Here is a 26,794-nt window from a genome sequence, read left to right as displayed (position 1 = left end):
ATAATCTTTTGATAAAAAATGGCAACTTCTTCTAGACATCATAATAATTCTTAGTACCAAAAAAAATCCTTTAGGAGGTATTGATGACCCTTATGCAAGGCATTCTTACTTTACTATATCACAAGAGCTGCAAAACAAATCCTCTCATTTGACTCGTAGGGCCCACACAGTGACGCACCATACAATGGTGTAACGCACTGCGATACAACTCTACATTTATTGGCGCCCTCCGATGCGAGTCGTATGCACTGCAGAAATTGGCACTGCATGTGTTGACCAGAAGAGACCAGCTAAGAACGGTGAACCCGGGTGAGCTAGCTCGTAAAGCGACAACTCGATGACCTCCACGGTAAGACCACCCGAGAAGCGGACCATATTCTCTGCTCGGACCGGGTCCATGCTCCCGCACCCAAACGGGCATCAGCGTGCACGCCTCCACCGGCAGCATCCACCAGAGCCGGTACGGTATGAGCGCCATAAAACGTAAAGCTCACACTTTAAGCATCGGTTTTACGAGCTTACGGGGCTACAAATCGCACCAGGCATATTACGCATAACGCGCGCGCGAGGATTGTGTGAGGGATGGTAAGAAGTGTTGCTGCGAACGTGACAAAACTGTCGCACCGCTGCGGTACACGGGAATGGTTTGATGAGCCGTGTTCATACCGGCTAAGAAGCCGAGGATTTAGAGATAATAATACAGGGTTTGTTGGAGTTGTTGTTCCTTGTGAAATTTATTGGAAGTCTTTTGGAGTCTCGGAAAGCTATCCGCTCCCTGCAAAACTCAACGAAATCACAAAGCTGCTCAGCAGATAGCAGCTAAAAACCCCTGTTAAACCTTGACACTCGGCTCAAATCCCCATGGCTTGTGTCGGCTGTCCGAAGGCGTGGGTGAAATGATAGCTTCACGCTTCATTTTTGTTTTTTTGCAAACCCCAATGCGATAATACACCGGACCAAACGATCCGGCCACAGAATGTTCGACCATTCGTACAAAGTCATCGTCGCAGACTTTGTAGCGATGCGTGGGTGTCTTGCGGGAGAATGGACCACCGCTCGATCCGATTACCAATCGCGTTGGTATCAACAGCATTAAGAAAGTTGACGTACCGTACCCGTTGGTGTCATCTGAATGTGCTACAACAAAATGGTTGCACAAACGAGTTTCAACAAACCGTTTGGTGATTTATTTTCTGACACGTTAATCAGACTTTAGATGACAGGATGTAAAGGATTGGGACAGTTGCTCGTTCATTAATGGCAGGAAAATTGGAGATACGATCCAAAATACACTTTAATCTTGTTGTCCTTGTGAATTATCAATACTTAATAAGATATTTTAATACTGCATTAACGTTGAAGATTTTCGCTATCGAACACTATTGTCTAGCTTAGGGTGATTCTGCCGTAGATTCATAAATCTCAGACCCTGACTCTGTATCTGTATTATGAAGATTGAGGAATCTGTTGGGAAAAGTTCATATAAGATTCATATAAGATTTAAAAATCATATTGGACGAAAAATAAGTAATGCCTAACAGTGCCTAACAACAAAAAGATAAACTTTTCTCATCTACATAACAGATCTTACTGCAGTGTTGTGCTTAATGCATTTTTTTAGAAGAGTCATTCATATGAACCATTAGTATGGAGTCATTCAAATCAGGAATCGATTCTCAAAAGATTAATGAATCCTCAGAGCAATGGGGATTGACGGACAAGCTAATTCTTGGATGATTCAATCATGAGTTAGTGGATTCACGAAACTTTGAGTTGAAGAGAATCGGATTCATTTCCTCAGTTCAATCAAATCAAACAGACTCTGAATCAGAGGTGTCGAGCCGCCCCGAATCTTTAACGATTTATAAATCCTGAAATGTTGATGAATCTTGAAAGATTCTTCATGCAATTTTCTTGAATTTCGATATACAATTCGAAAGACTCTTCACAGAAGATTCATACGAAAGACTCGTCCCAAAAGATTCATTCTTGTCTACCAAAAACTAACCCGAGTTATCCTGCTTCATACACTTCCTAGATCGATATGGTCACACTAAAGGGTTTATCATTCTCATAACATGACCAGTAATCCGATCCCCTACAGCTGGCGGAGATCGTTATTGCTCTTCTTTCTCGTATATAACTCCTGAGCCTTTATCTTTCAAGCACTGATAAGACAGGTTTGTTAGCATTAAGGTACTGCGCAATACAACTACTGTACATCAGACTAGATGTAGACACATAATATATGTGAAGAATGTGAATGTATTGCGTCTTTAATTCTAATGTATGTTTTTTCTTATATTCCGTTAAGCATACAAATTATGAAGGAATGGGCGAAAGGTAGTTAACTTTTGTCGTTAATTGCAACGTAGACCGCTACTGCCTATTACCGAATCGTTTAACTCTTCTCACACACGCATATAGTCAGTGATTCAAGACATTTGGACTATGTCTCAAGCAACAAACGAGGCGCTACTTATGAACCGGGTTCGATTGCTGCTCCTTTTTGTCCACACTATTTAACGCTTGTTGTGTTCTCTTGTGTATCGCACATCGCAGTGAAAAGCGTGAATATAATAGAACAAGGAATAGGACAAACGCCTAATTTCAAACGCCTCGCGCGCAAAACCCTCGTTGCTTTCCGTTGCCGAGCGACGAATGAACTCCAAACCAGAACCGGTATTTTCATTCGCTGGGTACTTTGGGGGGATAAATGGAGGTGGCGTGATGGTGTCTGGACAAGTTCCCTCGTCTTCACTTCACCGGGGGCACCGTGGTCGTCTGAATCTCCATTGTACGACCGTAACGCCCACGCTGGACGATGGCGACGGGCTGTTTTCGCGTGTTTGGGAGCTCGGTCCCAGCGGTATCTTGATTCAGATGCAGGGTTTTTGCGTTCTACAGTCAATTCTTAGCGTCAACATATTGTCGGAATTACTCTTCCCATCGAAACCCTCGTCATAAAGTGTTTCAATTGGAAAAGGCATTGTATAACGCGCATGTCTTCCTACAACATTAGACATTCTTCATATATTTAAGATTAAGATGTAAAATTCAAGAACGGCAAAGTAACCCCTGCCACATTAGTGTATTCCAACATTTTCGAACCCAAGCTAGGTTCAGACCTTTCGAGTGGACTATGGGCGCAGTTTGAACGTTCTGCGTCTTCATCCACCCACCCCGCCAAGCTCCCACCTCATTCATTCCGAAAAAGCACTTCACGTCTGCAGGGTCACTACGCTTTCCGTACGTACCAGCCAGCTGCCCGGGTCTGCGATCGTTCCAGAAAAAAAATGGTAGAAAAATAAAGCAATCCCCAACCAATATGGAACTGCTGAAAAAGGGCTTTCACTTTTACGTTCCCGTACCACGGTGGTCGGGAACCGGTTTACCGGGTGAAACGGAAGGGCGACGGTGTCTGTTTTCGTCACATCACCCAGGAGCCCTTTTTGGCGGTGCAGACCAGCAGCAGTTACGTGACAGCAATGCGCAATGAACCGTAATGTGTGTGGGTAAATGCATGTAGTTCTGTTGTATTCTTTCTACTGCGAGAAGAAGTCATCGTTACGGTTACATTTCCCTTTTATTACGGATGAGATCGTACGTATTGTGAGGATCAATTACAGTACACCTGTCATAGCGATGGGATAAACTGGATGACTGAATTGTTATTCTTTGTTTAACGATCAGAAAAGCTCGAGACGGTAGGGATTACAACCTAGATAAACCCGGAGTTATTTTAATCTAAGAAAATCCCAAGACATTTTCAAACTCTAGCGAATTCCAGAATACCTAACGTAAACCACTTCTAAGTTCATCAGAGGCGAAAGAGACCCAGGAGGTCCAAAGCCTCTCTAATATTAGACAACAACAACTTCTAAGTACACGAGTACAACAGAGCAGTGGATAGTGGACGGAATACTCGCAAATGTCCATTAAATAGGACCTTCGGTAAGCTGATCTATCATTTTGAACTAATTTGAAGATATGGTCAGCTAACCGAAGGTCCTCCTTAACGGCCATTAGGAGACTCTCTCCAGTCAAAGATAATAGCGAATTGCGATTAGCCATGCCATCAGGTCCTTAGTTTCCATCATGGATGTAGAAGTTGTGATTGGTTCAAATTGAAACAATTGATTCAATTGATCGATGTTGACCTATAAGTGTGCCTTATAAGCAATTCCTTACTAAGAGATACCTGATGAGGTTCGATATTCCAAAATCTTCGATGCATTTTAACTAAAGTCGAAGAAATCCCAAGAAAGCAAGATCGAAAAGTGTCTTAAATGTTTACTTGAAGGTCCTCATAGTGTGCTAATTCAGCACATATGAGAATCAGATAATAGTTGTGTAAGGCAAGATCTACCCATAAAAACATATTGGAAAATAAATTCTACGTTGTACGAGTGTCGAAACATAACAAGGTTAAAGGTATCCCAAAATAAACAACATCGAGAGCCCATACGACACTAATCCGGTAACGGTTTTCAACTAATTAGCTCACCTCGTGTACATGCCACTAGGTAATCGCCTCGTACGGATTAAGCCTACAACAGACGGTCGAAGTCACACCCATCACGCACTCCAGCTGACAACATAAGTCTTCCCAGATTGAAGTTTCGCGGACGACCACTAAAGGGCAAGGGTTGGAGGGTAATAGTGGTGGTGATGGGTGGGGGGGGATTGAGTTTATTTTAATTTTCTTTGCCCCTTTTTTGGCACACACATACATGAACGTTCGACACATCCATAACCAAAACAAAAACCAATCGCGCGCTGGAAGCAAATCCCAAGCGTCCTTGCACACCCGAAACAAATCTACCGAACTTGGTACATCCATTGGGCCCCCCAAAGGGTGGAAGTAGGTGGAGGCATTGTGGAAGAAACGCACAAAGGGGGTTGAACACAACGTCTCTGCATCGTTTCGTTCCACACCCACCCATCGGTAAACCGGTTACACTGCTAGCCGGGTAAGGGTGGTACGGGTCATGCTACCCCTGCCCGCACTGCGCTTGACCAGTCCAACTGCAAATGGTACGCTTTTGCGAATGCGAATATTTATGTAAATATGTGTCAGCCGTGTGACAAACGACGGGCAACAGACGGCGCCAACGGTTTTGGAATGGTTTTGGCAGGCAGGCAGGCACACATCGTCCGCAGGGGGAGAAACTTCATTGGGAAAAATTTCTTTAAAGCAAGCAGAATGGTTTCTGTTTTTCAACCAAAAAAAGCCGATTGCATTGCGATATCCATTCGCCTTACAATGGAGGCGTACATTTAATCGGTAGCCGCTAATTTCGGTTTCCGCCCGAAGTTACCGAGCTGATCAGTGGGTCAGATAAGAAAGATCTATTCTGACTATAAGGTGCGCGACGGCGATACGTGTGATGCAAAATAACATTCTTTTACTCATTAACGCCATCTGCTCGGTTCTGTTTGGTTACCATTTTAACAATCTTTTTCTCTCTCTCTATCTTCCTCTTTCTCTCTCTCTCTCTTCCTCTCTCTCTTTTTCTCTCATCCTCTCTGTCTTCGAAACGTCCTTGACGAGGTCGCGTCTTTCATATGCACACGGTACTGGTGATAAACCACCGCCGAACGAATCGAGTTACGGTTACTAACTAGAATGCTTATTTGGAACACATTAGTTGCGTGTTGGAAGATTTTACTTAAGCATAAACAATCTTCGTAATTTCGGTATTGTATTACTTACTGTTACCACAACAACCGGTACTGCTTGTTGAAAAAATATTTAATTGTAATAGAAAGATATGCAAACCAGCAGTTGCTATACAAACAATACAACCAAACCGTCACCTAACTACTGTCACTATGTATAAACAATATAATGCTAACAATGAAGATACAAAAACTACATACAAAATACCATTTAGAGATTGTTTGTTAATTGCATTATATTATTCGCTTACTGTTTCTGCCCGATTACACATCAACCCACATCACAAATCGATGCCAGTGAATTAGATTACCCATATGTTCGATAATGCCATCTCTTCCATCGGAATACGAATACACCAGGAAGCCGCCTAACCTATGCTCGATTGCCTTGGTCAGTTCCTTCGCCACAAGTGCTATGTTTTCCTTTACAAACTTTACAAAACTGCCTCTACACAGCTTCACCCCACCTCTTTCATTCCATCACTGCCTGAGAATATGTTTTTGTTTTTCGTGTTTCGTCCATTTCATCGTTTACTTAGACGTCTGCTGTTTCTTTTCTTACTTTTTGATTTGTTTCACCAAAGCAGTGAGTATGTATTCGTCATAGGAGGTGGGGGTGTTGAAACGAAACTCACCCAAAGCCTCTTCAAAACGCGGCCGTTTAATGTGAAATATTATTTCTAACACAACACTCCCATCTCCCGTGTGTAATGTACGAAAGTATGCATCGATTAATGAGCTCCCATTCATTCGATTTCTACGCCCAATCGAGCTGCCGGAGATATGAGCACTGAGATAAAATTACTACATTGCAAAGATTGATATTTTTCCTTTATATTTGTGTGTTTTACCAGCAGTTCAACGCAAGCACTGTACGAAACTGTACTGTATCATTTTAGACTTTTTCACACGACAGGACCGGTCCAAACTTTCTTCCGGGATTGATTATCCGGTTACAGGTCATGCTATTGTCAAAGCAAGCCAGAAACGGTAAGCCCCTAGACCCTTTTGAGGTTGTTGTGCCGATAAAGAAGAAGAGATACGCACGAAAGCATTTTAAAAGTAAAGCAAACAAACTTAGAAAAAAACGCACGTTCACTTTACTTCGGTTTTGCAATGCGTGTGCGGGTTTGATTTCCACTCACGAATATTGTCGTTTTTGGACGCACACGGGGGAGTGTGCAGTACTAGGGAGACGGGACACATTGAGCTGGGCTGCGCTACTGAACTAGAGGAAGCACCTGGACTATCAGTCGGGTGGTTACAAATAGAACGTTACTTTACAAAAGCTCCCTTTTTAACGTTTCTTTTTCTGGTTCCTACGCTAAATAGTTTACGCTTGCCGATACACGTCCATATGTCAGCTCTCGGCTTCTTAGCTACTTGGAGCACTTTGTTCACAGGCGGTTAAAGCTGTTTGAGTTTTGAGTTATTTGTGAGATAAATATGTTGAGGTTTGATTGTGTAAAGTTATTATTTTTTACCTTCCTCTCCTGCCGATTGTTGCTACCATTTTACACAATAGTGTTTTATTTTTTTGTATGTATGTGTGTGTTTTTAATGATATCTGCACACGTACGACGCCTTTCTATTCTAATTATTCCTTGATTGTTTACTTTACCTTTTTTTTGCATCTGTTAATCTTCTTGGTTTGTCAAATTGCTTTATACCCGTTTGCTTGAGACAAATCGGTGACTTTTGGCGTGACCAGGCAAATTTTAATCATATGCTACGTGCGTTCCTACCGCTTATTATAAAATACCTCAATGTTTGGCAGTTTGATATTCTAACCTTCTTGTTGCCCACTACCCCCGATACCTTTTTAGCTACGAATTCGAGTACTAGTTTTTTTTTCCTATCGTAAAAAATGAGTACACCATTTCGGTAAAAGTTCGACCGCATGAGTGTATGTGTTTTTTTTTATAATGCAAATTTTAAACGCAACAGTATTTCACAATAAATGGGACAAAAAACACAAAGAAAAACAAACTATACAGTAAGCTGGTTACTTTTGCTTTTAGAGCGATTAGAGATTAAAGATTTGCAACACACTGATGCTACTTCCTTCCTTTTTTTTTTTGAAGGCCTCTTCGGGTGTGCCCTTTCTTAACAATAAACATCAACAAGTATTGATTACTATTCGATTTGATTGCTTTTTTTTTGCTGTAGCGGAATCATCACCTGAACGTCTTGGCTTTCGAATAGGAAATAGTGTGACAATCCTTTACACGTATTAGATATATATAGGATCACTGTTTCCACCGTCCAATGGTGTGTTTCTTTTTTTTTCTCGCTTTCTGCTCTACAGCCTGACTTTAAGCGACTCCATACGCTGTATGATGCGTTTCCGCAACTCAGCAAATCTAAAACATATGGATGGTTAGAATCGACGAAAGGCAACAATGTATGGGAATCCTTACTTGAACCGTATCCGATGCAGCTCACGTTGCTCCTCCTCGTGAAACCGTTCCAAAATAGCGCGACACTCCGGAATGGAAAGGTTCAGAAACTGTGCAACTTCGCTGCTACACTCACAAGAAAAGAAAGATGAATTAAAAATGGATGTTGGTTCAAACTTTACAAATCATTCCTCGTCGTACAATTACAATTCTACAATGAAATAATATTTATACTCAATCACTTCTTTATAGTGTAGTTGTTTTTAATATCAGTTCTTTACTGTTTACAGTTTAATAATATTTTTTTTTCAATCAACCATACCGTCAACCATTGAACCATCAAACGAAGTCAATCATGCTTACCTGATTTCCTGCGTTTGCTGACCGTCCATAAGAAACAGCTTGGCAATGTCCTCGTGTGGACCAAGTATGACGCGCGTTACGAGCGGATAATCATCATCTTTTAGCTTCTTTTGCTCGCCATTATCTCGCACGATAAACAGCGCAAAGTTTTCTGCCTTCGATTCGACCTTATACTTTTCCAGCAGTAGATTGATCACCTGCAATGCGAATGTGTATTTGTGTAATTAATATTTTACATAAGGAAAGATGCACATGCAAGCTAACCTCCTGCGTGTTGACGAGTGACGTCACCCAGACGTTCATCTGCGAACCGTACGGTGGTGTAAAGAAGGACGTTTCGCGATTGTAAAAGTGACCGTTGATGGAGCAGCGACGCTTCAGCTTGGTGCGTGACCTTCTGTTACCCGACCGGCGCTTAATCGCGGTTGAGCCAGTTTTCGGCGGCTTTCGCAGTACGACTCCTTCGTCCGTCACTGGATGGCCGCTAATGCTGGTACTGTACTCCGACGGCTGGGTCGTCGTCGTTACGGTGGTCGTTGTTACAGCCGTTATATCACCGTCATCCGACGAGGTGATTGCCCGTGCGGATGAAGGGCTCTCCAGCTCGTCGTAACAATCCATGCGGATGTGTATCGATGCGGGCGGTTTATCGGATGGTTTGAGCGTTTCCGAACCAGCCCCAATGGTTTCGTCCTCGCCATCACTATCCATCATGCTGTTACCCGAGTAATGGTTACCCTGGGACTTCGAGCGCAGCAGACCCCGGTCGGCCGTCCAGCTGTCCGTGTCCGTACCGGGTGAAGTGACGCCTCCACCGTTTGTTGTCGCTCCAGAGGACGGTGCGTCGGTGGTTGGGTGTGGCCGCTGAAGATGCGTCCGTTTCTTCGGACTATCAATGGAAGATTGGCGGGCATGGTTAGGCGATGCATATATGCCGTTAGCCGGATGACGCAGGGTCAATTCGTCCTCCTCGTTACCACCGGACTCAACGTGAAACGAACCTAGCCGGAAGAAAAACAAACATAATTATTATTTAATTAATGTTACACAAAAAAACCATACTAATTTGCAAAGCATTGCGTCATGACAAACATTATGATAAGCTATTTTAAAACTCTTTTACGACATGAATATCATTTTGAACAAATTCCAAACATCTACTATCTCAATTAGCCCTCTTTAACTTGTCAACTCACTAACCCGTGAAATATCCAATTAAAGTAAATGGTCTTCGACAAAAGTAAAATAAAGCATTTTAAAAAATATATCAAATACAGGCAAATAAATATAAAATCAATTGCAAGGATTCATTGAAAAAAAATGTTGCGCATTAATTATATACGAGAATAAATTCACCTACCCGTGATATTACCAGCTGGGAGCGAAAACATTGCATTCCGGCACTGCTCGTCCGAAAGGCTTCGGTTCATAACGCCATCGTTATACAACTTCAGCGAATCATTGATACGTGCCGGATCGATCGGTTGGTTTTGCTTCAGCGTACCGTCCGTATTGCCCATCTCAGCGGTGCTATTGATAAACTCGCGACTAATCTGCATCTTGAAGGCTTCAAAATCGTGCGATCGTAACGTTGCTTCCGGCGTTCGAAAGTCATCGTCACCGTTGGTCGTCACGCTCGTGCTGGTAACGCTTGTGGACGTATCAGGACCACCGGTAGTCGTACGGTCACTATCGCCGGATTCGCCCGAACCGGAATCGCCGGTCGCCGTATTGGGTGTGAGCGTCTTATAATCCGTGTCGGTGACGCTCTCGCTTGCCAGGCTACGATCACCACCGGAACCAGAACCCCCTGTCCCAGATGCCAACGGGGATGGCATCGTACGGTACAGCTTTTCACTCTCGTCCAGCTTCCGTTCCACCTGCAGCAGCTCGTCGATCTCGTCCCAGTCCAGCTGCTTCACGTCGAGCTTCGGTGGTAGCGTTACGTACTTGCTACCGGCATGGCTCGGCGACACCTCCTTAGACGACTCGCTCGATGAGGCCGGCTTGGAGTCAAAGTTCGAGTTTAACTCCGACGACAGGCTGAGCGTATCGTACGAGATGCTCTCCGAGATGGTAGTCGTGTCGTTGTTGCTATCGGCCGGTTCCGTTAAACTCGACGTACTTAAGCCCATCACACCAGCCGCACCACGTCCCTGATGTTGCTCCGTACCGATCGGTATATTTTCCTTCTCATCGCCCTCCTCACCGTCGTCGCTCGTCACACCGGCACCGTGGGCCATCGACACCGAGTTACTTTGCCGGTACGAGTTACGCTTCCGCACCGTCACCACCGTCCGCTGGTCGTCATCCTCCTTCAAATGGATCATGCCCTGCACGCCCCAGTAAATGCGCAACGCACCCTCCAGCACCAAGCGCCCGTTTACCTCCCGGCTTCGTATCTCCATGCTCTTGTTGTTGTGGAATTGGTTGTAGGATTTCAGCTTCGATTCGAGATGGCCCCGTGGAACGGTTGGACCAGCTGGTGAACGCTGAATGGCCTGCTTCTTTTGATCTGGCTGACCGAAGCTCTTGTGCGACTCCACTCGCGTACCGTGCCCAAAGAGCTGCGGTCCAAACAGAGCTCCATAGCATGGCACGTGACAGTACGGTACACCTTTGTGCTACAAATGAAAAGAAAAAACAATTTAAAAATACGACATGCTTTATCATACAAAAAGGAATTCTTGAAATAATATTGTATATTTGGAAAAAAAAGTAAAATATTCCTCCTAGACTTAAACTATCTGGAACGTAAACGTGTAAACGTATGAAAAACCCAGGTTTTCTAATAGGTTGCGAATCTTTTGTTGGATTATACTGATGCTCAATTTGCCTCTCCCCTATCCATGTAACACTCCCTTCCGCAGTGTTCGATCTCTTGTTCATTGTTCACCCATTGTTCTGATTTTGTTTTCTGTCTATATTCATCATTTTAATTTCTACTGAGTTTCAGTGTCCTACAGTACATCTGTTATGGTGAAAAATGACAAATAGAACGTTATTCAAGAAAGCAAACATTTTAATATCCGGCGTATAGTGCCAGAATTGGTTGAAAGCATAATATTGTCTTCTTGCGTATTTGTTTATCTCTTCAGTTCACTCTGTTCTTTTATGCAGATGTAAGCTAAAAGGCTTCATGCGTTCCGACATCGGCGATGGAGAAGGTTGAATACACAATTTTACAATGTGTGTTTTATGAGGTTTTATCTCTTCACGCAAATCTCAAATACCTTAGAGCATTGTACACAGCCATGGTTTACAAGACGAGACGAGAAGTATTAACGCCCGGAGAGCTGGTTCAACAATGTTTTTAACATCTCCAGATAACACGAATAGTTTATTGTAAGGCAATGATAGTTGGAAAGCGTTTGCGGAAATTGTTTCAAGCAAAAAATGACCTACTAAGCATTAATTGTAATGCCACAAGAGTCCCCATACAGTGGATTATCTTTGCTTTTCTATGGTTTCTAGTTATCCCAAGTATAAGCAGTACTCACTTCGGCATGCTGTCCAGGATTAAGCCGCTTGCCACACTCCTCACACCGTAAACATTCCGGATGCCAATCGTAACCGAGCGATTGTTTACGTTCCGCTGGAAAGAAGTTGAAAATGTAACCCAATTTAATACTTGCGCAATGAAACTATTTCTATGAATGTATCTTACCGAAAAAGACGGGTTTGCCGCATTTGTGACACTTCCACATCGTGCCACAGATCTGGCTTTGCTAAATTCTGGATCGATGGGCCGGATCTCCTTCGCGATTGTTTAGCGGCTATAGATGATACGATACACGACCATTCAATCTGATTTCTTTACACTTCTACGATGCCGGAAGTTGTCGTAGGAATTAGATTCAATTGATTGGAAGTAAGAAATTGATCGAAGACGTGCGAGACTGATGGACGGTTGAAATTGCTGGTGAGCTGTTTGTAACACCAAACGGTTGAATGGTCGAAGTTAATCGGTGTAATGTAACCCGCAAGAATTACGTTGCGTTGTGTGGCACATAATCCACATACACACATGCACGCACAGCCTGCTAGAATCGACTATTATCGATGGAGCAGGTCTTATTTTTTTGACTTAACTATTCTGCACATAGAAAACCGAACGCTATGGAACGTAATAGAGAAGAAAAGAAAGGAAAGTGTTGGAGATGGGGTTTGAAATAAAATTTAACGATCTAAAACAAATAACACGACGCATTAATGTCTAAAGCAGGCAACAACTGCCGAAGCAGAGGAGTGCCTGAGAAAAGGCACGCACATGCAGGAACGATGCACTCCTTATGCAAAACTGCACTCAACCCACTACTGAAGGCACTTATCTTTCTAAATAGGAAAATGCATAAACTTATTTTAAAAAAACCCCTACGCACACGCCTTTACATGGCAGCGGTGTGTTGTGGGTGTGCGTTTGTTTAGTCCTTTGCTCTTCCATTTTGTCCTAGAGCTTCCTCAGTGCTTTGCCGATCAAGAACTGTTAATACTTTAACAAAATTTCATTTGATCTGCTTCCTTCTCATCGAAATGCATTCCGGAAGTGGATAGTAATGGCATTCGGTGCCTAACCTTTATTGTCATCTGCAGCAGCTGCTGCGTATAGAATTAGGAGGCTAACGAGTGTGGTGTTCTTTAGCAGAAATCAGAAGGCAAAAAGAGCAATCGTCTATAATTTTTACTTTCGTAGAACATTTAACTTACTATGAATTAAACACAATGTTTTATTTTACTCAACAGCACAGAGAAAAAAACGGAAAAAACGCACAGCCCATCACGAACTCTCGCACACACTCTCCCGCACAGATTCACTCGTAAAATCGTTTTCACAAATTGTAGAATTGTTGCCCGTCAATGTTTCCATTATTTGACAAAATTGATCCAATACGTCAAGGTGCTGTCAAACGTAGAGACAAATAAAATTACAGGTTGTGGCATGATTGCAACCAATAGGGCTTTTCTGTTTCCAGAAAATGTTATTTATTCTTCAGGAATAAATAGAAAGGATGTCAATTCGTATGTATTCGCAGACAAGATGGCAGAACATAATTTTTCTGCAAATGATGAAATATGTCATTTCCGCTCCACGAATTTATGCGATGTTTTTGGCTGAAAACAAACAGTGTCACACAATGGTCGTGCAGGTTTGTATCAAGTTAAATTTAATTAAAATATAAAAATAATCGTGAGTTAAACGAAATAGAACTACATTAATGTTCGTTTTTTAAATAAATAGTGCAAAACAAACATTTTTACATAATTCTACACGATTTAACGAATTTTTACACATGTTATGAAATGTTTCAAACCCTTATTTTGAAATATTAAATGTAGAACGCCATCAGGAGGTATGACCGCTCTCGAACCAAACCACAGCCTAAGCCCACTGTCAAATAAACGTCGATCACGAAACCGGCGCCAAAAGCGTTCCATTTTCATCTGAACTTCATAGAGTGATGGTCGCGTATTTCAGTGTTAAGCTAAACAAGCGCTTTCCTTACTTGCTGTACCGTGTCGTGTTCAATCATCATATTTCAAGTGTAAAAGTATTAAAATCTGTTCATTGGTACATGTTAACATTGAGTTACTGTCGGTAATACATTCCATTTGTGGCTAGCAGCGAGACACTGTCCGACTTGTGCTGTTTCGAGTGTGTGTGTGTGTGTATGCGCGCATTGAACATTTTACTGGATTACCATTAATTTTGCGGCTGTTAAGTGAGGTTATTTCCATCTCCAGCGAAGGGTCGTGCTAGCTTCACCAGAGGAAAGGGTTTTGCTAAAGCTTTGTATATATAGTCTTGTGGTGAGTATTTGAACAGTTTGTTAACCATCGTATGAGCGTATGCAATGAGATTATTTATTTCAATTTAATTTGCCTGCCGCAAGGGCTTTACAAGTTTGTCTTATTAACTAAGGGATGTGGGGAAGAAGAGGAAATTGACAGATTAAACAGAACGCAAACGCTATGCATGTGTGGTTAAAGACGGCTTCACATTTCAGTACCTCTTTTCGCCACTAGTAAAGCGCCTTTACCTTACCGGGAAGCCAAAATATGGAAGCAGGAAGTGAAAACGAAACACAGGATGACGGTACCATCATTCGCAATCCAACGCACTGCAGCGCTCCGATCACGAAACATGAGATCCCGAATTCGCCGTTTTTATCTACGCTGGGTTTCATATCGGACGTTGTGCTACACCGGATTCGTCGCCCGGCAGGGGTGGAGAAGACTACAGACCGCTTGCCATGGGATATCAAAAGCTTGAATAAGCGAATGGAAGGCTTGACAATAGATTTCTATTGCGAATATCTTGAGCAGGAAGCAAAGGTCGTACGGTAAGTGAAGTGTAACTTTACACTGTTCTAAAATGCACGCATTTTACATTCTTTTTTGGCATCCTCTTCTCTTTTCTTTGTTCTGTGTTACAGGAATTTGAACTTTCAACACATCGCTGGAGCACTGGCTTGCGAAAGTTTGGAAGCATGCAAACGACAGTTAGCAATGGAATACTGCTCGAAAACGCTAGCCGATCAATTATGCTTACGATACTCGACTCAGCAAGGACCATTGGAAGCAGCCAACGCGTACAAAGTTGTGCTGGCAATCCTCGGTGCACTGGATTATCTGCATACAAAGCAGCACATCATGCACGGCGATCTCAAATCGTTCAACATTCTGACGGACAACGATTTCGAAAACATTAAACTGTGCGGATTTGGTCCAATGTCCAAAAGGCTTACCGCAAATGGAACGGTGGAGTGTGGCATGTATAGCGTCGCGATTGGCTTATGGTCGGCACCGGAGGTGCTCGATAACTCTGGCAACATTACAGCCAAATCTGACATGTTTTCATTCGGGCTAGTCATCTTCGAGATGATTGCTTGCATGCCGCCGCATACATTTCCTGGCATAAGAGACTATGTTATTGCAGCTCCCAAGGAATTAAAGGAGATGCGTAACAAAGTCCACAAGTTGGACGTCGTTAATGACGAAGAATGTAAGTAGCGAAAGGTTTATTTAATAAGTTCAAAACTCTCTCTCGCTCTCTCTTTAATTCCCTCTCTATTTCTACAACTCCGGACTTATGTTGTCTTATTTCATTTTCTAGTTGGTTCAACTCTTCCTCCAGAGCTCGCACGAAAACGAGTATATGCCCGCAAACGAAAATCGCCGATTTTGCTCCCTGAATTGAAACGAATTAAATACGATGAAGTAATTGATCTGGTGGAGGAAGATGAAACGATTAAAGATGAGCCAGTCGATATGGAAGGCAAAGAGAACAAGCCAATTGGCAATGAAACAATTGCAGCTGGAAAAGAATATGACTCGATTGAGAAACAATCGACAATCATTAAGGAAAATGATAGTGTCGGTAAAGCAAACGACGCTGTCTTAAACGAAAAGGATGCGGTCGGAATAGAAAAGGATGCGGTTGGAGTAGTAAAGGATGCGGGCGGAATAGAAAAGAACGAAGCCGAAGAACAAAAACCATCCGAAGAACAGAAACCACCACCAACACTAACGATCAACGAAACGGCTGATACAGCACCGAAAGTGGATAGCTCAACCGATCCATTGCCGCAATCAAACGACACCGATGATAGTGCTGCTACAAAAGTGAAAGAACAAACCGAATCAGAAGTGGTGATAGTATCGCCGGAAGTGGTCACGGTGTTTGACAGTTCCGATGAGGAAGCCTTTGTTCCAATCAAATCGTACCAGGTACAAAGTTCGGAGGAATTCGACTCGGATGAGGATCACTCAGAGTGCTTTTCCGGAGACATGTGCGAAGGGGATGAGTATGAGAGCCCGGAAGACGAGGAGAACTCGGACATGGACGGTAACTTTCTCAATTATGGGTGTCTCGGTACTCGTCCACCGCTGCCGATCGAACCAGCGTTCGGCAAGGAGTATGACAAGCTGCTGGAAATGTTTTACGCTTGTACGACCAAAAACTATGCCTTGCGTCCTTCCGCCGCGCAAATTTTACAAGCCTATCAGGACAACAAGGAAACACAGCCGTAATGTGGAGCGCTTTCGTTTCTTTATAATACTTTGAACTTTGTCACATCTTCCGGTTACTTTAAAATATCTGTAACCAGGAGTTTGTTTTTTTGTAATTTTGAAACAATGAATTACCTAACATATGCGTTGTCGTTGTTTCATCGATGATTTCATTGAAACTTAGTTATTTATATTGATTAGATTATTTTCTCACCCGGATCAACATCTCATGGTGTACATAATCATTTTTGCGCATATGCTTCGATTAGACGCGATTTCGGAATGAATTCCGCTCTTACTCTCCTGTTACGGACAATGCTTAACTGACTTGTATTTGATGATTGCACAGCAAGGTTACGTTTTGCGATTATCTGATAAGACGCGATATGTTTCGCGACACCCACTGATTGATCTCTGTAAGACGCGGTAGTTTGTTGATTAAGACACTAGATCCTTCAGGAAGTTGCCGCCGAACAAGATAAATCTTAAACATGTAAATAAAATTCCTTGCAAGCCATTGCAGATGAACTGCTTACTATACTTTATAAAAGCACATACAAATGATTAAATAAACATATTTTGACTCTCCCGCAAAGTTGGGAGGCATACGAAGCGATGTGTGTTTATGGTTTTTTGTTGTCTATGGTTTTGTTGTATGTGAATAAGATCATTGTTGTTCATATAATTCATCAGTAAAAACAAGTTTAGCTCTACCTTTGAACAAAATTAATGGTTCGTATACCTATAGAGAAGCCGCCCTCGATTTACGTCGGTCCCGGATGTTTTCGTTGGAATTGATTCGATTGGTAAGACGTAAGAACTGATTGAAGGTGTATGAAATTTATGTACGGGAAATTGTGTGATAACGACAGCATCGATTGATGATCGACGGTAATCGGTTTTAATGTCGCAAATGTATGGCACATGAATCAAACTCTCAAGTCTTTATAACGCTACAACCACCCAACATGAATCAAATCCACCGATTGGTGGAACAATTCTTATTATTGCTAAAATATCGTACTGTCGAAGGACTGGTGTGTAAGCAAAAGGAAAATACAATGCGGCGAAGAGCGGTAATTCTCTATAGTGAGCAGAGGAAATGCGGAAATAGTTTATAATAATTGTGACGAGCCAACACAGCAACCTGGAGCATTCATGGTTTTACAATCGCAGTGAGCCAGGACATAATCTTGAAATTCCTGTAAAACCTATTCACCTATTCCATAGGTAAAATAAAGTTTAGCTCTACCGATGAACAAAATTAATGGTTCGTATACCTATACAGAAACCGCACTCGATTTACGTCGATCCCGGATGTTTTCGTTGGAATTGATTCGATTGGTAAGACGTAAGAACTGATTGAAGATGTATGAGATTTATGTACGGGAAATTGTGTGATAACGACAGCATCGATTGATAATCGACGTCAATCGATTTAATGTCGCAAATGTATGGCACATGAATCAAACTCTCAAGTCTTTATGAATCAAATCCATCGATTGGTGGAACAATTCTTGTTATTATTAAAATATCGTACTGTCGAAGGACTGGTGTGTAAACATAACGAAAGTAAAACGAAAGGAAATACAAAGCGGCGAAGAGCTGTAATTCTCAATAGTGAGCAATAATAATTGTGACGAGCCATCATAGCAACCCGGAACCTGATGGTTATGCAATCGCAGAAAACCAGGGAATAATTCCTGGAAAGCATTAAAAAATCAAAGCGGCGTCTTTGCTTCGTACAACAAGAAAGACGCACCGATCACACACACACATTTTTAGCACACACATCGCCTTTTAAGAACTCTTCTTCTTTCTTGTTGTTAACCATGGATGTTTTCCATTTTTACTTGGCTCGGTGTGGGTACGCCAATGTGCTGTCAAACTTGCAACTTGAAATATTTCATTTCCGTTTCAACAATTCAGGCGATGATTTGTGTCGCACTATGGGCAGAAACCGTTTAACAATAGAGTTGTCAACCAAATTTACACTCGTATACAATTAACGGTTTTCGTAGCAAAACAATGCTTTCTATCTGTTTATATTCTTGCAAATCTTTGTTAATCGGAATGTTAAATGAATATAGAACTATAATGCAAAATTATATTCTTTTTTTAAATATAAAAAAACAAGTAATAACATTCGAAACAAGTAATAACATTCGAAACAAGCAATCATTCATATAATCGTAATGAATCATTGGGGGATCATTCGTAATTAATGAAAAAATAAAATGTTAAGCACCACTGCATTGCATACGAAGTAGCGCGCCATCTACCGGGAAGCTGCTTGCTCGGCTGTTACCAGGTGTCACCTCTTGAAACATGCTCTCCTGGTATCGGAAATCTCAAAACAGCTGGTTTGTATGGAATTTCGTACCAGCCGACGTAAAGTTACATTGCATGCCTTTCGGGGCAGTACCAGGAGCTACCTCTTCCGTGGATGCTCTCCAGGTACTATACATTCGGAAACTGGTAGTTTTTGAAGCATTTTTTCGGTGGTTTTTGAGCAAAATTACTGTATTAGGTGCTACCTCTTCCGTGGATGCTCTCCTTGTACTATACCTTCGGAAATCCTAGTGCAATTTCGTTTATGCTTTAAAGTCACAGATTCGATATTCTTCTCTGCATTTAATATTTTTCTCAGCATGCAACCGAGCGATGCACCAATCGGCGACCTTATAGCCATATGTGCTCCGACTACGGTGTGTCCGATCCGCTCGCAACGGCACATCCGATGCTTTGCTAATTTAACTGCAAACCACAAATCAATTCCACTTTTCGGCGAATGCAACGCATTGTAGAATCGCATAAACCAATTTGGTGATCTCCACGCCATACGGTTGACGGGGCAGAAACCCGAACAAGCGCACGCTTAGGGGGAATTAAATAAAATCACTAATACCGGGCCGTTCCAATATGTCTACACTATTAGTGACAGGCAGGTTAGTGTATGGCCTGATAGGGTAGACTTAGTGCTACGCAACGCGGCAGGTGTTAGTGATGGGAATAGTGTAGTGTAGATGGGAAACTCCAAGAATCTCCTAGTCAAATTCCGGCATCGAGTGTTCTGGACCACTCCGGACTGCTCCGAACTGCATTGGACATTTGAGGAGATACGAAGATATCGGAGATACACAATATATCATACACTGAGCGTTCCAAGATGGTAGCCCCACCGAGTTGTTTGCAATCTGGAGCTCGTCTATCGTCTATGTCTATCGATCGAAGACATAACAGGAGGTTGAAGTTGCCATCAGATACGTTGTCCTGTTGGCTGTATCTGTTGTGCCGAATTTGCATCTCGACTCTACAAGGACTACGAACCTGCGATTAGTCCTCGTTCCGTGCCAGTGCTTTGAATCATTTGGGTCTTCTGCACTCAATTCATTCTGTGTTTTGGTTAACTTCGGCTATTCGTCTCATATCTTCAGAGATACACTTCGTCTCTTACCTTTTCTGGTTTTAATAATTTTCCATTATCAATTTTAATGATCATTTTCCATGAATTTTCCACCAGCTTCCCTTAAGTTTTTATTTTCAAAATGTATATCTCGTACTAGTGCATTGAGAGTTTGCGCTGTTTTCTCAGGAATTACATTAAATATTTAAAAGTGATTAAACACCGCTTTACACGAATTTTCCGGAGAGTTGTATGGCAGTTTTCCATCGATATTTCCACCGTTTGCTATCCGATAGATTTGGCCACAATTTTCTTTCAGGATGTTCCACGGATTTGCCAACACGTTACTCATAGATTATACAGAAAGGTTATATTAAAAGCGATCCAGGAGGATGATATGCAAATTTCCCAAAAGTATTTCAACGAATTTTTCACATAATTTTTAAATTGAATTTCCGAAAAGAATCATGAATCCTCAGAGCAGTCAAGTCCCTTGAGGACTTAAGCAAAATGGACAAGCTCCTTGGACGTCGTACCTTAGAGGATTCATGAACCTTTGGAGTAGAGATTCAGAATCATTCATTCAGTATGAAAGATTCTTTCAGATTCCTGAATCTGAATCAGATCTACTCCAATAATTTCGATACAAAAACAAAAGGGAAAAATTGCCAGTCTTGCTAACAGTTGCGTTGCTAGGTCCACGCTCGGATGGCAGCATTCCGAATAACTTCACTAAAGACGAAAGCAATGAAAGCGTTAAACAACCGACATAAGAACCACCATCGTCGTAATTTAGTTGCAATAAATTGGAGCAGAGCCGTACGTCCGCTTTAATTCTCCAGCAATTCCACCACCTGACCTGACCAACCTGACCTTCACTGCCTTCTTTTAGCGTCGCCTAATAGAAAACGGAACTATTGCCATGGCGGTTGCGCTAATCGACCGCTGCGCTACATTGGACTGTTGGGAAAATCCCAGAAAATGTGGCGTTTCGCATTGGAATGCCCAGTAACCATCGGCACAGATGGTGAAGTAACGTGCCGTCAATGTCGAGGACATATCCGGCGTGGATGACTCAGCAAATAGACGCTTCCATCGCACCGAGTGTGTATGTGTGTTGAGCGAGCATAACTATCACAGCATGTCTTGCCGACCTTGCCCCACACATCCGGACTCGGACCGATCGGGTCATCAGCCTGTCGACCGATGCCAAACGAAAGCGAAACTGGGACGTCAAAATAACGTAAAGCGCATGGAATAATGCACCGACGTGATGCAAATAAGGCGAAGAAGCGTATGACGGTGATCGGATTTCGGATGCCCGTTCAAGGGCACACAAATCACGATCGCGTCGCAGTGTCGTTGACATCTTTTCTCCCGCCAGCCGGGTGCCGGCCTTGAACTTTCACAGCACGAAACGCGATTACGTCGCCGATCATCAGCCAAACCAAGCACACATGCGCTAGGCCTGCAGTTCCGTTTGAAGCTGGTCATCCATACCCACACAACCAAAATAAAAAGCAAACAAACAAAATAAAGTAGGAAGTAATAATTCGGTTGCATAACCTGTCGCTTCTGCTGCGACAATCCAGTTTGGGTACGTTCAAAAACCCCACCGCAGCATAACCGCTTGCAGCCTTCACCCGCATAATCCCCACAAGCCGTTTCGGTGTGCGAAACCACAGATGGTACGCACAGAAGAGGAAAGCAACAAATGGGCACCATTAACGCGAATCAATCGGACGTAAACTATCGACACCACGCTTGTGTGTGCCGCATAGGTCCGAAACCTGAAGACACACCACTATTCGCTTTGCTGCACTGTGCACCGCGTCTCGGGGCCGCCAGCTTTACGGGCGAAGAATAAAAATCGTTTGTGCCGGTTCGCTCGCAGCGCATTCGTCGTTCGCGCTGCAATTGCGCAAGTTGCCGCAGCGTTTGCTAGTTCGTGACCGAGATTAGTATCTCAGTGCAAACACAAAACACAAAAAAAAGAAACAAATCAGCAGTGATAGTGTCAAGTCCGAGCCAAACAGAACGTTCGAAGTGGTGTGGAAAGATTACTCCAGTTATTTGAAACGTGCCAGCGTAAAAATACCAAATGTTTGGAGGATTCGTCGCGTTTACGGTGTCATCGATGCTACTCGGCATCCTGATCGTACCCGTGCCTGCCCAGCTCGATGGTAGCTTCTGGTGGATGAACTCCAACCTCATCAAGCAGGCAGAAGCGCTACGGGAATCGAAAGATGTCAAAGCGATCGTAATAAGCAAGGATTCGGAGCTGGACGAGGTACGCGTTGGAGGAAACTCACTGATCGACAGTGATTCACCGGATTGCATATGCGTACCGTTGAACCGTTGCCGCAATCAACCGACCGGAAGGTAAGCGTCACAGGGCAACGCCACAATCAATTCTATTCGACTGGGGGAAAATCCTAAACGTGACTGATTGAAATCAGCAATAGACGTTCGAACGCGAATTGGTAGAACACTCGCTCGCTCGGTGACGTTCAATTGCATTAAAATTCATCAAGTCTTCGCAACGTCCTCCAAATAAAGTGTCCATCGTTCACGATCCATTTCCGGTGTGTGCGTACGTGTCCCCGGTCATGTTGCGTGTGGCAGAATGCAATCGATGTAAACCTTCAATATTAAGAGAGTGATTAAGGGGTGAAGCTATTGAACGTTTATTACCTGTCGAAGTAGGGTTTGTCTGGGTTAAGTTTCCCCAGTGACGCCATCCAACTTTGGTGCATAAAATGAAGATCTCATCAACATCTCAAGTTTTACTACTTTCTGGAATTACGGAGTATCATTTTACGGACCACACGCGTGGTGGTGCAGCAGGTCAAGACCGCAGCGGTGCGGTGCTAGGACCCTGATAAGCTCACCATACGACAGACTCTGTTATGCCGAGAGTTGATGTGTTCTGATTGCTGGAATTGATTACGATCGGTGACTGTTTGCGATTGATTGTGTTTGCGACCCGTTTTCTGGATGTATACTCATCGTAGAATCATTGCAACGCACGGCTTCATTCTCTTATGATCCGGGTGTACCGTAATGCGCCTCAAATTTATTGCCCATACACAATCGCATTTGCTCGGATTTAGCTCGAACCTCGATATCTAACACGAGGTAAATAACGTATCGTTGCAACGTTTCTTTTTTTTAGATCCCAAACTTAAAACGTCCAAAAGCGTAAGATTCGCTGCAGCCCTATTGCTATTGACTTCGATCGCGTCCCCCATTATAACATTAAGCTACCTGGACACGTGTTCGCGGTGGCCTGGGCATGTTGGTTCGGTTCTTGCAGCGTCAACTTCCGATAGTTACCGTGACCACGGCCACCGCGTAAAAAAAAAAAACAAACGCATCCTCTGTACAAAATACGCTATAGCTACTAACTGTCGCACTCAAACACACACGCGCTTCTATAAAACTGACGCATTCCGGATGCCGTCTAAAATGGCATTTAGGCACGCGAACACAGGATGCGATCACAGCTGAGAAAGGAACGTCCGTCGCATTACCATTAGAAGGTTGGTTGGTGTGTTCGCGCCTTATTCTACACACGCACACGCTCACATACACACTCTCGCATACACGCACTTGCGACCGGGTGACCTTCGGGGGAGGTAGACCCACTTGTGGGGAAGGGATAAAAGAAAGGACCCACTCACAGCACTTTACACGAACTGTTCCGTGCTGTTGGCGGACATTTCCATTAACCGCCAGGCGGCTTTCGGGTCGAGCTCGTTCGGGTCCCGGCACAGTACCCACACATGGTGGCATCGCATCACCTTCTCGGGATCACCCTCGATCACCGCACCCTTACTGTCCCGCACGCACATGATCTGCTGCGTCTGGAAGGTCACAATCAGTACCGGGCCCTGCTCCATCACCTTGCCCATCGCCAGGTCCACGTTTTCGATGTCAAGTATCTTGGAATCGAGTCGATAGCCGGCTTTCTGTGCCATGGAGATTGGAGTCGCGATAATATTGTACGTGCTTTCGAAGCACCAGTCCCGCAGTATCTCGAGATCGCCCCGGACAATCGATTCCAGCACGTTCGGGATGATATCGTTCTCGCAGTCCCGCAGGAACTGTTTCTGGTCAAAGTTCGGGTCTATCTTGCAGATCTCGGTCAACGTTTCCGAAAGTTCCGTTTTCGAGAAGAGGTTGCCCATGATGTCGCTCACCTTGTCCGTCAGTAGTCGGGAGGCCCGGATCATTGGGTTCTCCGATTCGTCGTACTTCATCTTCCACGTGAGCACCTTGTTCACGTACTGATTGTTGTTTTTGAAATCTTCCCATGACTGATAGAACTTGCTGTCTTTGTGCAGCTCCATACCGGTTGCTTCCGCATTCGGTTCCACCACCCGCGAAGGATCCGACGCGAGAGAAACTTCCACACGCTTCCGTAACTTCTCCGGACTGCGGTATACCCGCGCCTCGATACTCTGGTTGTCCATCTCCTGTCGTACCACTTTGGCCGTTTCGCTAATCCCCCGAAATGCGCCGGACTGACCCAAAACTTGACCCTTCTCCGCTAATGTTTCACCCACACCGCGTGCCGTTTTACTTAACTCCTCGCCCAGCTGGCCTGCTTTCCGGGCCAAATCCGTCTTGGCCGCCTCATCCATCACTTCCGTCACGCGGTCGCGTATTTTGTCGATATTATCCTTTAACACCTCACTGCTCTTGGAAGCTTCCGATTCGACCGTGTTAAACTTTTGCCGGGCGGCCTTCAGTGCGTCAGACTGTTCGAGCTTTTGCGCTTCCTCGCGGAACTTTTTCAGATTATCCTTCATTTCCTTGTTCTTCTCCATCTCCTGCTTAATGTTATCGATAACCTGCGTGAAGAAGCCGGGCCGCCGAGCCGAGTAGGCACGCTAAAAAGAGAAGATGAAAAGAGAGATGCCTTTTTTCTCCGCAATTCGATGTAAACTTGGCCGGTTTTTTGCCTACTTACCAGCGAGCATGGTACCGCTCGGTTTGCAGTACGGGATAATAAAGCTGGTACTATTCTACCGGTTGCGTACAACAGTTGCTGCAAAAGATCGAACGTACCCATCTGTTACTGTACTTGCAATAGGCTAATTTTCAAGGCCTTCCGCCGTGGATCAGACGATGAACTCGCTCGTTCGATGTGCGTTCGAGGGTATACATACCATTTTGACGTCCGTTGATGTTGCGAATCGATCAATATATTATCAGTAGTCCGTTGATTGGTGTGGCTGCTCTCAGAACAAGTGTACTATCAGTGATTTTCGCTGAATTTTCATCGTCTTACGCCATAGACCACTGCACTTTGTGCTCCTCGCTAAAAATCCGTTCGTGTACCAGCAGCTTCGTATGACGTAAGAACCACGGGCGTTTGACAACGGCTGTCAAGCCTAATGTCACTCGTGAGGACCAAGGTGTGTAAAAACCATCGTATAGAAATAAAACGTTATTTTATTAATTTCTTTCTGTAGGGATGGTTTATGCGGTCCGGAAAGTGTTTGCTGTCGACGGGCACAGATAATACCTCTTGAATCAACTACTTCTTCGACAACCTTCACACCACCGACGACTAGCATTTCCTCAACAAAACTAGAACCGGTCGATAGCTTGGTTTTCGATTCTGATCCGGCACCTCCGAACCTGCCAACGGCCATTCCATTTCAACCGGTTTTATTGAACGAAACGGAGCATGATCCGAGCCTGTTACTTGAGCTATCCAATCTATTGCTAAGCCACAGCCTGGTGGATACATTCGAGCCGATCGATAGCAATTCATTGCCAGTTGATAAAGTAGCTACAGATGAAACACCGCAGACTGTAAGTTCAACTACACCTAGAATACATCCAACTGGAAGCTCCTTCAATGCTAGTCGTGCGGCAAATCATTGTGGAAGACGGCAGCACTCAATAAGCAGTCGAATATTCTTCCAAGATGAGGATGGCGATCACTTAAGTCAGGTCCCGTCCGGGACGGTGGGATTTAGTGAATTTCCCTGGACCGTGGCTGTGTATCAACTTATAAGGAATGGATCCTTCGTTTACCATTGTGGAGGAGCTCTGCTGAACCGAAGCGTCGTCATAACGGCAGCACATTGTGTGTCAAAGTAAGTCTAGCATAAGGAATTTCCTGCCTGATAGTAATTCTCTTCCCTCTATTTCAGCAATCGATTGCATCCGAATCGTTTCGTCGTGCATGCTGGTGACTGGGATCGAAGACACACCCAGGAACGGCTTCCACACCAGGAGCGGACTGTAAGTCGAATCGTGGTTCATCCCGACTATTACTCCGGTGCCCTGTTCAACGATATCGCTCTTCTATTCTTCAACGAACCTTTCAACGACACTCTCCTGAACGTGGAACCGGTGTGTCTTGGCGGGTCTGAAGCTACCTTAACGCATGAAAATTGCTTCGTGACTGGATGGGGTGGCTCTCCCAAAAGTAATCGTCCGCAAAGCATTCAACAATTCAACAAACTTTCAATTCTTGAGCGGTCCCTTTGCGAGACCCGGTTACAGAGGCAACCAACGCTGGGTTCCAAATTTAAGCTTCATCAAAACTTCATTTGTGCTCAAGGTAACGGCACTGACGTGTGTCAAGGATCGGGCGGTAGTCCGTTTGCATGCGAACGGAACGGTCACTACTATCTGCTGGGGATCGTTTCATGGGGAATTGGATGTGGCGATGGAATTCCGGCAGTACTGACCAACGTGGCGAACCTGAGCTCATGGATCGTTTCTCAGAAAGCACTTGTATAAGCGTTATTTCTCGCAATGTCGACTTTCACCAAAATTAGCAACCTTAAATTTTACTGGTTACTATATTGCTAGAAGCATGAAAAGTATGTAATGTATAAATAAACAATAAGTTTTATCGAATGTTTTCTTTTGTTTGAATTACACGAATCGCAACGGTCTTTTCAAATGT

General features: G+C 43.7%; 4 protein-coding genes across 4 annotated transcripts; 2 read left to right on the top strand and 2 right to left on the bottom strand.

Annotated features, from left to right (window-relative positions):
* Window positions 1-5,739: 5,739 nt before the first annotated feature.
* LOC128307026 (uncharacterized) lies at window positions 5,740-13,247 on the bottom strand. The gene is made up of 8 exons (XM_053044736.1): window positions 13,152-13,247; window positions 12,112-12,561; window positions 11,945-12,039; window positions 9,805-11,068; window positions 8,709-9,445; window positions 8,445-8,641; window positions 8,103-8,207; window positions 5,740-8,045 (listed from the first exon to the last, which is right to left on the bottom strand). Exons 2-8 carry the CDS (start codon window positions 12,149-12,151, stop codon window positions 7,985-7,987), a joined length of 2,499 nt encoding a protein of 832 aa, XP_052900696.1. The 5' UTR covers window positions 12,152-12,561; window positions 13,152-13,247; the 3' UTR covers window positions 5,740-7,984.
* Window positions 13,248-13,914: 667 nt separating this feature from the next.
* On the top strand, window positions 13,915-17,040 carry LOC128306824 (uncharacterized). Its single transcript, XM_053044443.1, has 4 exons — window positions 13,915-14,252; window positions 14,450-14,785; window positions 14,879-15,447; window positions 15,559-17,040. The coding sequence occupies exons 2-4, from the start codon at window positions 14,502-14,504 to the stop codon at window positions 16,473-16,475; spliced, it is 1,770 nt and encodes a 589-aa protein (XP_052900403.1). The 5' UTR covers window positions 13,915-14,252; window positions 14,450-14,501; the 3' UTR covers window positions 16,476-17,040.
* A 4,921-nt stretch (window positions 17,041-21,961) lies between these two features.
* On the top strand, window positions 21,962-26,661 carry LOC128306650 (inactive CLIP domain-containing serine protease A28-like). The gene is made up of 3 exons (XM_053044222.1): window positions 21,962-22,242; window positions 25,341-25,973; window positions 26,031-26,661. The coding sequence occupies exons 1-3, from the start codon at window positions 21,962-21,964 to the stop codon at window positions 26,623-26,625; spliced, it is 1,509 nt and encodes a 502-aa protein (XP_052900182.1). The 3' UTR covers window positions 26,626-26,661.
* On the bottom strand, window positions 22,673-25,181 carry LOC128306589 (mitochondrial import inner membrane translocase subunit TIM44). The gene is made up of 3 exons (XM_053044139.1): window positions 25,035-25,181; window positions 24,836-24,913; window positions 22,673-24,755 (listed from the first exon to the last, which is right to left on the bottom strand). Exons 1-3 carry the CDS (start codon window positions 25,035-25,037, stop codon window positions 23,550-23,552), a joined length of 1,287 nt encoding a protein of 428 aa, XP_052900099.1. The 5' UTR covers window positions 25,038-25,181; the 3' UTR covers window positions 22,673-23,549.
* Window positions 26,662-26,794: the final 133 nt, after the last annotated feature.

Source organism: Anopheles moucheti, chromosome X (genome assembly GCF_943734755.1).
Source record: "Anopheles moucheti chromosome X, idAnoMoucSN_F20_07, whole genome shotgun sequence".
Classification (NCBI taxonomy): domain Eukaryota; kingdom Metazoa; phylum Arthropoda; class Insecta; order Diptera; family Culicidae; genus Anopheles; species Anopheles moucheti.
Note: the sequence above shows the minus strand (reverse complement) of the source record. Positions and strands in the feature narration are given on the sequence as shown.

Excerpts from the sequence above, each read along its gene's own strand:
- LOC128306824 (XM_053044443.1), top strand. The coding sequence starts at position 14,502 with ATGGAAGCAGGAAGTGAAAACGAAACACAGGATGACGGTACCATCATT. Across the intron at positions 14,786-14,878 it reads CAGGAAGCAAAGGTCGTACG|GAATTTGAACTTTCAACACA; the intron begins GTAAGTGAAGTG and ends TCTGTGTTACAG. Across the intron at positions 15,448-15,558 it reads CGTCGTTAATGACGAAGAAT|TTGGTTCAACTCTTCCTCCA; the intron begins GTAAGTAGCGAA and ends TTCATTTTCTAG.
- LOC128306589 (XM_053044139.1), bottom strand. Across the intron at positions 24,756-24,835 it reads GAGCGGTACCATGCTCGCTG|CGTGCCTACTCGGCTCGGCG; the intron begins GTAAGTAGGCAA and ends TTCTCTTTTTAG.
- LOC128307026 (XM_053044736.1), bottom strand. The coding sequence starts at position 12,151 with ATGTGGAAGTGTCACAAATGCGGCAAACCCGTCTTTTTCG. Across the intron at positions 12,040-12,111 it reads CGGCAAACCCGTCTTTTTCG|CGGAACGTAAACAATCGCTC; the intron begins GTAAGATACATT and ends ACTTCTTTCCAG. Across the intron at positions 8,046-8,102 it reads CTGCATCGGATACGGTTCAA|ATTTGCTGAGTTGCGGAAAC; the intron begins GTAAGGATTCCC and ends CATATGTTTTAG.
- LOC128306650 (XM_053044222.1), top strand. The coding sequence starts at position 21,962 with ATGTTTGGAGGATTCGTCGCGTTTACGGTGTCATCGATGCTACTCGGC. Across the intron at positions 22,243-25,340 it reads CGCAATCAACCGACCGGAAG|GGATGGTTTATGCGGTCCGG; the intron begins GTAAGCGTCACA and ends TTCTTTCTGTAG. Across the intron at positions 25,974-26,030 it reads GCAGCACATTGTGTGTCAAA|CAATCGATTGCATCCGAATC; the intron begins GTAAGTCTAGCA and ends CCTCTATTTCAG.